Source organism: Schistocerca serialis, chromosome 10, assembly GCF_023864345.2.
Source record: "Schistocerca serialis cubense isolate TAMUIC-IGC-003099 chromosome 10, iqSchSeri2.2, whole genome shotgun sequence".
Classification (NCBI taxonomy): Eukaryota; Metazoa; Arthropoda; class Insecta; order Orthoptera; family Acrididae; genus Schistocerca; species Schistocerca serialis.
In genome coordinates, this window is record NC_064647.1 from 252,885,034 (window position 1) to 252,896,646 (window position 11,613).

Below are 11,613 nucleotides of genomic sequence, written 5' to 3' on the forward strand. Positions count from 1 at the left end.
GAGTTCGGTTATGGTAGAGAGAAGGTTTGACTCTGTGAAGGTAAAATTTTCAAAATGAGGGCAATATTATTTGGAATGTGATAAAAACATGGGCTTATGAACCAGAGAGTTCATACAGAAATCACTGATTATGATTGGCTGGAGGTGTTCATATCAGCTCGACCAAAGCCTTCACCATTTAATTTTGTTGAAGCTACACCTGAAACTTTCTACCAGTGGATAGCACTCCTGATGCCCTTCTACAAGCAAAAGTGTCCTTGTCCTATATGTCCTGTTAGAGAAATCAACTTAGACATGACTCCCTAGAGACTGGTGAAATTCAAACTAACTTACAATGGGGCATTGGAGACAGCTGCTTTGAAATCAGCTCATCCAGGTGCAAATCCCGTGGACTAGGGTTTGAATTTCCTGAGTTTTCTTATACCAATAAGACTGTACAATAATCTCGAAACTTGATCAATTTGTTACTTTGATATAGTTCCAAATTCAGACGGGATCTACTTTATATTTTCAGACATATTACCCATCTCTCATAAGAAATACCAGGATCTCTAGGTTTTGAAAAAAATTTGTGGATTAGAAGCACAAGAAAATTAGATTGTCTTACTAATGCGTGAAGTTCTCAGAATAGACAATCTTGTAATGCTTTTTAAATATGGTTCGATTCTTATTTCGGATAATGATGGAAAAAGCAATGTTTACGCTACTTCTCATGGACTTGGCCACTGCTTTCATTGAATAAGTTTTACTTAATGTCTTAATATGTAGCATCAAAAGTTTGAAAAAATATGCAGTAATATTATTTAAGATTTGCAATTTCCAAAATAAGTGTAAATGTTACAGAACTGTAAGACTGGGAAAAGATTTAAATACAAATGTTAATGTTCTGTTAAATTTCAAAACTGTGTTCAGCTCATTCATTCCTTTCCAGATCCCTTCATATGTAAAATAAACAGAAGTAATATTAGCTTTCGTTTCATTTTAAATAATTTCTGTAGTTGATAGCTGATTCTTAAGACAATTCAATGAAGAAAATAGGAGACTATTCCCAGGTTAATCATTCCACAGTAGAACAAAAAGTTCATAGTTATTTAGTAAGAGACCACCATTCATTTACAATTAAATTCCCTGAATTCCATACTTGTAGTTTTTCATTATTTTTCTTTCTCGAGAAGAATTAAAGTAACTTCATATTTATCAGTTGAAGACATAAAGTCTGTAAATTAGTGTGTAATCATGCCAAGGTCAAGGCCGAGAAGGGCCTTCATATTCAGGGAGTGCGCACTTAAGTACTCGTTCTTGGGCAATTAGTTCTCAGAATGCTCATTCTCTTGTACTTACTTTCATTCTCTTCAGTGTAACTGAGGCTTTAAGAAAAAGGTATGTGCTAGAGTTACATTACCTTTGCAGAAAGAGTTTGGTCCAACCAGAGTTGAATTGTTACACTAGGTGACATTTCTGATGGGAGGCCAATGTTTCTTTCAGTCATCTGTGTGGGAGGGTAATTATATTGGGACTGTACTGTAATGACATTATTTAGATATTATAATTTTTATGTCCTTTCTGACATCCTGTCACAGGAATACACTCCAGTTTCTTTGTAATACTCAACTTACAGGACCTGTTGCATACATTGCTCCTTTAGAGTTCTTGTTCCTAAAATAAGTGAAACATTACGTTTTTCTTTCATACAGGGAGCCTGTTGCACGTCCAAATCCGCAGTTTGTTGTTACATTGGATGGATTGGACGTTTCCATGTTTCCGAATGCCGGTACGGACGATGACGAGGGGCCGGCAGATCCAGGGTGTCCTGTCGACCGAGACGTCTCGAAAGTGGACTCTGGCAGCAGTGGTGTGGGACGTTCTGTGGGCACACCATCCACTGGCAGGGCGACCATTGTACAGAGGGTGGAGCCGCGCCTCCGGCTAGGACCGATGCCGTCAAACCACCACCCTCAGCAGCAGCAACTGCAGCGCGGGGGTGGGGAGGTGTCGTCAATAGGTACGGAGGTCTCCTTTCTGTTCTGTATTACTGTCAAATTGTGAATGTGTTTGATAAACAGGCACTACTAGAAAAACTTTGGACCGTGTCTTGGACAAGTGCATGAGCGGGCGCGCTTGCCCGCCTCTACCCCCCCCCCCCCCTACACACACACACACACACACACACACACACACACACACGTTGTAGCAGCCTACTGCTGCAGTGCAGCTATACTTAAGAGGGGTTGAGTGGTTGAAGAGAAGTGGTCAGATGCGAGTTGGGGCAGTGTGTTACCATTTTAGAGTCTTGTTGGTAATTTGTATCTTTCTAGCTTTGGGCTGCGAACTGTTGGTCACCCACACCCTGAAAACACTGAAGCAAAAAAATCTGTTTCCCAGTCAAAAGCAACTTGTGTGCCTGTATGCCAGTTCCATTATTTTTCCTTTCACCTAACAAAGGTGCCTACAGAAGTTCTAAAAGCAGCAGATTGCCTTATTAATGCACATTTTGTGGATACTCCAGTATTTACTGTATGAGATGTCAGTGCGTAGATTTCTGGCATGAAAGCCAATAATATTTGTTAGTTAGTTTGTTTGATTCAAAATAAACTTTTTCATAGTGAACATTTACTGCATAAAATCTCAAATTTATATGCAGAACTGGGATATTGCCATTTACTGTTTCACATCTTGCAGATCGATACAATCGTTTCATTTTGGAAATATGTCACATTAAATGTTTGTTATTGTCACACCTTAGGCATTGTACAAAAATTGTAGTCTGGATCGTAGTGACAAGTCAATGGTGCATTCTGGAACTACACCCTACACCCAAGTGCATCACTGAAAATGACCTGCTGGAAAAATAGTGTAACATGTTCGCTCATGGGGGAAAATCTGAATAAATTCTTAAGTAATAAATGTTTAGGTAAAGACAGTCTGCATTTAAATAGGTTAGGTTCAAATATTTTTAGCAAAATATTCACTGATGTGTGTAAAATTCTGCAAAATAGGGGAACTTATAAGAAGTGATGGGGATGAGAAACAGTGTTTGGTAACAAAAGCAGTGAGACTGAAATGGTATGAAAGAATGAGTATGCTTGAGTCCATAAATATAAAAGAATGCCCCTATATAATGCACTTGAACATAAATGGTCTAAAGTGCTGACTTTTGAAACGAATGGGTGAATTACAAATTATTATTCTGAATGTAGACATATCAGTTATTTTCCTCAGTGAACATCGGCTTACATCTGATAACATTAAAATTCTTAATAAAATTGAAAATTTCAAACTAGCCAACAGCTATTGTAGATGAGAGAAATCACATGGATGCTCTTTCATACTTACTCATTCTGATATAAAATATGAAATAAGAAATGATTTTAACCATCTGAATGAAGAGTGCGTATTTGAAAGCTGCTGTATCGAGTTGAGGGACCTAAATGTCGTAGTGGTTTCTATTTATAGAGTACCAGAGAAAGCTACAGCTGAAGCTTTTCTGATGAAATTTCATTGTCTGCTTGAAAAACTCAGTAAAGAAAAAGGAAAATGATAGTAATAGCTGCTGACTTTGATATTAATGTCATAACTGAAAGCAATGACATGTCCTGATTCACTGACTTGATAAAAAAAACTTTGGCTTCAAAATAAACCTCATGCAACCTACAAGAGTAAATGCACAGTCAGGTACCTGTATTCATAATATTCTAACAAATTATGTATTTGGAGATGTTTATGAATTTTGCTTGGATTTAGGAATCTCTGACCACTCTGAATTTTCATTTAACTACCAAGAAAGAAATTTCCTGTTACAAAAGCCATATGAAAAGGAACTTCACTGGAAAAAAAAATCATTTACATTTAGAAATAAGTTAAGAGAGATTGAATGCCATTACTACAGCTGTATTTTAAGTAACAGTAACTTAAATAATTTATAAGTAGTTTCTTGAAATATTTATTTAAACTTTTCCACTTAGCACTACATGCAACAAAACAACCAATAAACTTTTAATTTATAACCCAGGGTATAAAAATTTCTAGTGCCAGGAAGAGGAAATTCCACAGTGAACTGAAATATAATAAAAACAGACATCTTACCGAGTATGTCCGTCATTATAAAGCTATATTTATAAAAGTTGTGAAGGCAGCCAAACAATTTGCAGACAGGAAGTTCATTGTACAACATAAAAGTAAAACAAAAGCAATATGGTCTGTTGTCAAATCAGAGTTAGGTGTTAGAGTTAGTAGTAATGGAATATCTAGGATTAAAGTAGATGGTAGCTTTATTGTAAATCCAGCTCAAATATCAGAATGGCACATTTATGAAGAATTCATTTAAGCAAAGTCAGATATTGATGTAGCAGAGTACCAGAGTAAAGTAAATACCTTTGGAATCCATCAAGAAGCTGAATATCATACAGATTTAAAAAAAGTCACAATAAAGAATGTGGAAAATGTTATATTATCATTAAAAAATTAAAAAAAATTGCTGGGTGGGATGGGATACCCACTGAAGTGATTAAAATGGTGTGTGGCATAATAGCACCTCCCCTAACTAAAATATTCAACCAGCCTTTTGAACAGGGATGCTTTCCCAATGTTTTGAAGTATATCAAAGTCAGACCTCTGTTCGAGAAAGGGTCGCGGGAAGACATGGGATACTATTGGCCTATTTCTATTCTTCCAGTCCTGTCAAAAGTGTTAGAGAAACTAACTGCAAACCAGATAAAAAATTTATTGTAAAAAATTATATTATTATAAGTAACCGGTTTGTATTTCAACCAGGAATAAACACTCTGGATGCACTGATAACTTTATTGAAAAGATAGGCAAAACATTGGATCAAAGGAGTAAAGTTGCAAGGTATCTTCTGTGATCGCACAAAAGCATTTGACTCTATGAAATGTGACTTGCTTATCTACAAATTAGACAAATACTGGATTAAGGACAGTGCTCTAAATTGGCTAACATCATACTTACACAACAGAAAACAGAGGATAACTATCACGTCAGGTGCAGTGAACGATTATTCCAAATGGAGTACAGTATCATAAGGCTCCATTTTGAGGCCAGTCCTCTTCCTGTTCTGTGAAAATGAGTTACCCATAAATATAAATTCAGCATCAGTTCTGTTTGCAGATGATACTTTTGTTTTATTGAAGATGCAGAAAAAATTAAAGAGCTCCATCATAAGCACACTGGATACCTTAGAAAACTGGTTCCAGTTTAGTGTGTTGCAAAATCCCATACAGTACATTTCAAAATGTGTGGAATTTAAAATACAACATAACGATCAAGTTATCAAAGAAGTTGACACTGGCAAATTCCTGGGACTAAATGTGGACAAGAAGTTAAGGTGGAATACACATATTGACTTCCTGTCAAATAAACTAAGCAGTTTTGCATTTGCGATGCAAATACTAGCAAATTCCACTGACTTGAGAACACAAAAAATTGCTTATCATAGTTACTTTGAATCTGTCATGACATAAGAGATAATTTTCTGAGGAAGTTAAAGTAGTGAATCTCAAATACTGAAACTGCAAAATTTTCTTTTGCAATACACGTGTACTGCACAGCGAACAGAGTCTTGTTACCCATTATTTTGGAAACTGCAAATTCTGTTTGCTCCGTATACATTTATGAAATTATATTCGTCAGAGGAGAATCATTTTAACCATACGAAATGATCATTCGAGCAAGGGGTAATTAAGTGTTAGATGATGAAATTTTACCATGATTTAACATGTCTCCTGATTTAGATTGTGGACGTTATGAGACAAATAAACCACAGTTCACTACCTACAGATTAATTATTTGGGACACAGTTTAAAAGACATTGCAACCATGTGGCCACCTTTGATGTGTCAGAATGGTTCAAGATGTCGCCCGGTTTCCCACCTGACTGATCTGACCGATACAGGCCTTCCTCAGGAGCCAGTGTCGATCAATTAAATTGCGCATGGAGCTTAGAAATTTAAAATTTGGGGATGTTGCTCTTATACTGTAGGCATTGTTTAAGAAGGGATTTTTCAAAGTTCCATCCATAAGTGTGTTAATTAGGGGATGAAAGACTTTTTGAAAATGTTTACCTGTTAAAACAATTATGAAGCTATAACTACAAAAATTGATATTTGGCTTCTCATTTCAGAATTTTTGGAAATTTCCTCCCTGTGGGGATGAACGAGTTCATGGCAGATTTTTTGAAAAAGGAATTGCCAAAGCATTTTTAAATTACATCTACAAAACTAGTATTTGACAGTTACAAATAAAAAAATATTTGTTTTAGTGTTTTTGGAAATTCAAACCCTAAGGGGTTAAATAGAGGATGAAATGTTTAATGAAAATTTGAGTTTGGCTTTTCAGTGAGAGATAAAAAATTACAGGTTTCAGTGTTTTTGGGAATTTGACCTCTAAAGGGGGGGATAAGGCCTGGATGATCCACTGTCTCACCATCACACAGACCAAACAGGATAGAAACTTGATATTTGGAGATGATATTGATCTTCCAGGTATACTGTAGGCATCTTTCAGTAAGTGATTTTTTAAAATTTCATCCCTAAAGAGTCGAAGTAGCAGATGAAATATTTTTTGAAAATATGTCACTATTAAGACTACGAAAATTGGTGTTTGGTTTCTCGGTCAGAAATAAAAAAAATATATGCTCCATCATTTTTGGAAATACGACCACTAAGGGGGGTAAAATAGGGGGTATAAGTTTAGTTTATTTTGAAATTAATCATTATTAAAGTTCGACTAGAGCATTTATAAAGCTAGATCTATGAAGACTGATATTTGACTTCCCAGTTTTATAAATAAAATTGAAAGAAACATTCCACATGGGGAAAAATATATTAAAAAAACAAAGATGCTGTGACTTACCAAACGAGAAAGCGCTGATAGATACACGATAAAAAACACACAATCACAAATTTCAAGCTTTTGCAACCTACGGTTGCTTCACAGGAAAGAGGGAAGGAGAGGGAAAGACGAAAGGATGTAGGTTTTAAGGGAGAGGATAAGGAGTCATTCCAATCCCGGTAGTGGAAAGACTTATCTTAGGGGGAAAAAGGGACAGGTATACACTCGTGCGCGCCCACACACACACACACACACACACACACACACACACACACACCCACACACACACACACATACACACATATCCATCCGCACATATACAGACACAGGCAGACATATGTAAAGGCAAAGAGGTGGTGCACAGATGTCAGTCGAGGCGGAAGTACAGAAACAAAGATGTTGTTCAGAGACAAGTGATGTACGAGGGGTGGCAATTTGAAATTAGTGGAGGTTGAGGCCTGGTGGGTAACTGGAAGAGATCCTCATTACCAACAAACACTGCCTGCCTGTGTCCGTTCATGCGAATGGACAGTTTGTTGCTGGTCATTTCCACATAGAAGGCTTCACAGTGTAGGCAGGTCAGTTGGTAAATCACGTGGGTGCTTTCACACATGGCTCAGCCTTTGATTGTGTACACCTTCCGGGTTACAGGACTGGAGTAGGTGGTGGTGGGAGGGTGCATGGTACAGGTTTCACACCGGGGGCGGTTACAAGGGTAGGAGCCAGAGATTAGGGAAGGTGGTTTGGGGATTTCATAGGGATGAACCAAGAGGTTACAAAGGTTAGGTGGACGGCAGAAAGACACTCTTGGTGGAGTGGGGAGGATTTCATGAAGGGTGGATCTCATTTCAGGGCAGGATTTGAGGAAGTCGTATCCCTGCTGGAGAGCCAAATTCAGAGTCTGATCCAGTCCCGGTAAGTATCCTGTCACAAGTGGGGCACTTTTGGGGTTCTTCTGTGGGAAGTTCTGGGTTTGAGGGGATGCGGAAGTGGCTCTGATTATTTGCTTCTGTACCAGGTTAGGAGGGTAGTTGCGGGATGCGAAAGCTGTTTTCAGGTTGTTGGTGTAATTGTTCAGAGATTCCGGACTGGAGCAGGTTCGTTTGCCACGAAGACCTAAGCTGTAGGCAAGGGACCGTTTGATATGGAATGGGTGGCAGCTGTCATAATGGAGGTACTGTTGCTTGTTGGTGGGTTTGATGTGGACGGATGTGTGAATCTGGCCAAATCTGGACAAATGGAGGTCAGCGTCAAGAAAAGTGGCATGGGATCTGGAGTAGGACCCGTTGAATCTGATGGAACCAAAGGAGTTGAGGTTGGAGAGGAAATTCTGGATTTGTTCTTCACTGTGAGTCCAGATCATGAAGATATCATCAATAAACCTGTACCAAACTTTGGGTTGGCAGGCCTGGGTAACCAAGAAGGCTTCCTCTAAGCGACACATAAATAGGTTGGCATACAAGTGGGCCATCCTGGTACCCATGGCTGTTCCCTTTAATTGTTGGTATGTGTGGCCTTCGAAAGTGAAGAAGTTGTGAGTCAGGATGAAGGTGGCTAAGGTAATGAGGAAAGGGGTTTTAGGTAGGGTGGCAGGTGATCAGCATGAAAGGAAGTGCTCCATCGCAGCGAGGCCCTGGACGTGTGGGATATTTGTGTATAGGGAAGTGGCATCAATGGTTACAAGGATGGTTTCCAGGGGTGACATTGGGTAAGGATTCCAGGCATTCAAGAAAGTGGTTGGTGTCTTTGATGAAGGATGGGAGACTGCATGTAATGGGCTGAAGGTGTTGATCTACGTAGGCAGAGATACATTCTGTGGGGGCTTGGTAACCAGCTACAATGGGGCGGCCGGGATGTTTGGGTTTGTGAATTTTAGGAAGAAGGTAGAGGGTAGGGGTGCGGGGTGTCGGTGGGGTCTGGAGTCAGGTGAAAGGTTTTGTAGAGGGCCGAAGGTTATGAGGATTCCTTGAAGCTCTGCCTAGACATCAGGAATAGGATTACCTAGGCAAACTTTGTATGTACTGTTGTCTGAAAGCTGACGCAGTCCCTCAGCCACATACTCCCGACGATCAAGTACCACGGTCGTGGAATCCTTGTCGGCTAGAAGAATGACGATGGATTGGTCAGCTTTCAGATCACGGATAGCCTGGGCTTCAGCTGTGGTGATGTTGGGAGTAGGATTAAGGTTTTTCAAGAAAGATTGCGAGGCAAGGCTGGAAGTGAGAAATTCCTGGAAGGTTTGGAGAGGGAGATTTTGAGAAAGAGGAGGTGGGTCCAGCTGTGATGGAGAACGGAACTGTTCCAGGCAGGGTTCAATTTGGATAGTGTCTTGGGGAGTTGGATCATTAGGAATAGGATTAGGATTATTTTTCTTCATGGCAAAGTGATATCTCCAGCAGAGACTACGAGTGTAGGACAGTAAATCTTTGACAGGGGCTGTTTGGTTGAATCTGGGAGTGGGGCTGAAGGTGAGGCCTCTGAATAGGACAGAGGTTTCGGATTGGGAGAGAGGTTTGGAGGAAAGGTTAACTGCTGAATTGGGGTGTTGTGGTTCCAGATTGTGTTGACTAGAATTTTGAGGTTTTGGGGGGAGTGCAGCTGGAAGTGGGAGATTGAGTAGACGGGAGAGACTGTGTCTGTGTGCAACGAGAGGAGGTTGAGGTTTCTTGGAAAGGTCATGGAGGGTGAGTGAGTTGCCTTTCTGGAGGTGGGAAACCAGGAGATGGGATAGTTTTTTGAGGTGGAGGGTGGGATGCTGTTCTAATTTGCAGTTGGTCTGTAGGAGAATGCTCTGAACAGCCGGTGTGGATGTGGGAGAGGAAAGATTGAGGACTTTGATTTGGGATAGGAGTTGACAGGTGTGTTCATTGGCTGAGTTGATGTGTAGGTGAAGGATTAGGCGGGTGAGGGCTATGGATTGTTCAGTTTGGAACTGATATAGGGACTGATGGAAAGAATGGTTACAGCCAGAGATGGGAACTTGTAAGTGTGAGGCCTTTGGGGGTAATGCCAAATGTCAGACAAGACTGAGTAAATAAAATATGGGAGCGTAATCTGGCTAGGGCGAAGGCATGTTTGCGGAGGGAATGTAAATAAATCTTAATGGGGTCGTTGTGGGGATGTTGTGAGGGTGACATGGTATTGGAATGTGGAAAGTGTAACATGAGGCTCAAAGGAAATAAAAATAAAAATATATGGGTAGAGATAAAGGTGAACTAGAAAGCAACTGGAGATCTGGTGTGAAAAAGTCGAAAAAGTGTTGGTTAAAACTGAGCTATGTTGATCCTGTGGTGAACTTAGGTTGGTAAACAACGATGTGCACAAAGGTTAGGTGGTTGTGTTGCCTCCAAAACACGTTAAAGGGTGGAGAAATTCGGGATAATTTCGAAAAAACTGCGTGTAAATGTATTAAAAGGAGTGGTTTTGTGGTGGCAGATTATGAAAATGAGGCTAACAATTGTCTGACAAAGAAATAATAATGTTAAAACCTGTGGGAAGCGGCTGAAAAATGATCGGTGTTGTGGGAAAAACGGAAATGGAAATGTAGCGAAAGTTGTTAGAACTAGCCAGTGGTTGTTTAATAGGTGAAAGGAACTGTTTGTGAACTGGGAATGGTGGATTTTATAGCAGCAGTAGTGTTGAAAGCGGAATTTTTTTTTTATTTTTTTTTTATTTTTTATTTTTTTTTATTTTTTTTTTTTTTTTTTTTTTTATTTTTTTTTTTTTTTTTTTTTTTTTTTTTGTTATGGTTTGGAAGTAAGTTACGTATTATTGAGTATATATATGCAGTATAAAATTGTATGGTAGATTATGGTAAAAAGGAGAAGGTGAATACAAAGTGAAACTACTTGCACAGACAAAAAGAGAAAGTAAGATGACAGAAAAGATTTCGAAATGCAACAGTGACAATAACAAACGTAATTGTTGGGTTCAAATTAATGATATGAATATAATAGAGGGAAACATTCCATGCGGGAAAAATATATCAAAAAACAAAGATGCTGTAACTTACCAAACGAAAGCGTTGGTACATATATATTGTTTTTGAAAATTCAACCCATAAGAGGGCGAACCAGAGGATGAAAATTTTTATGAAAATATTTTGACTTCTAATAAAATATGTGTTAGATAATGGAAGTTATTTCAGAAAACATCACAAGATTTCAAAAGGCAGGGTTAATAAAGACCTCCAACTCCAGCTTGCAGAACCTTATTTGGTCAGAAGTAAATTCAGAAAAGATTATGCTTTTGTAGTGTTCATTAGTATGAAAAGTTCATATGATGTTGGAATTTGTGAATGTCATAAAAATTTGATTAAAGAAAAAAGATTAAAAAAAACTGTGAAGACCTAAAGTGTACGCAAGTGAAGCAGCAGGTGCTAAGCTACTTCATTACAAACAGTTTCGAATCTGTAACAAATGGTTGCAAAAGTTTTGAGACAGATGAGAGTAGCAATTTGGTTATGCCAGTTCACTATCATTCTTACTATATTACTATATTACGCAGCTACAGCAAGCAAAGACAAGCGTTATTGGTACAGAGCGACGAATAGAGGTTTTGCCACTTCCATTAAAATTAACAAGTTATCGTGCCTATCTGTCCCCTTCGTACTGCTGCGTGCAGTGTGTTCCTACTATACGCAGTGGCAGTCTGTGTCGAATCGTAGTAGTGTAATGCGAGGAGTCCTTACGTCTCCGTCAATCAAATGAGTGCACGTCCGAATCTTCCTGTCTCCCTTTCGTCATCAGTCTCCAAACGTCAGCCTTC

General features: G+C 39.0%; 1 protein-coding gene across 3 annotated transcripts in view; it reads left to right on the forward strand.

Moving 5' to 3' along the window:
- Positions 1–1,927, forward strand: part of LOC126424791 (uncharacterized) — a 147,005-nt gene extending 145,078 nt beyond the window's left edge. For all 3 annotated transcript variants that reach the window (XM_050087563.1, XM_050087564.1, XM_050087565.1), the window contains one exon: positions 1,695–1,927. In XM_050087563.1, coding sequence (XP_049943520.1) covers positions 1,695–1,784 — 90 coding nt within the window. In that variant the 3' untranslated portion in view covers positions 1,785–1,927. The remainder of the gene's footprint in view (positions 1–1,694) is intronic.
- The last annotated feature ends 9,686 nt before the right edge of the window (positions 1,928–11,613 follow it).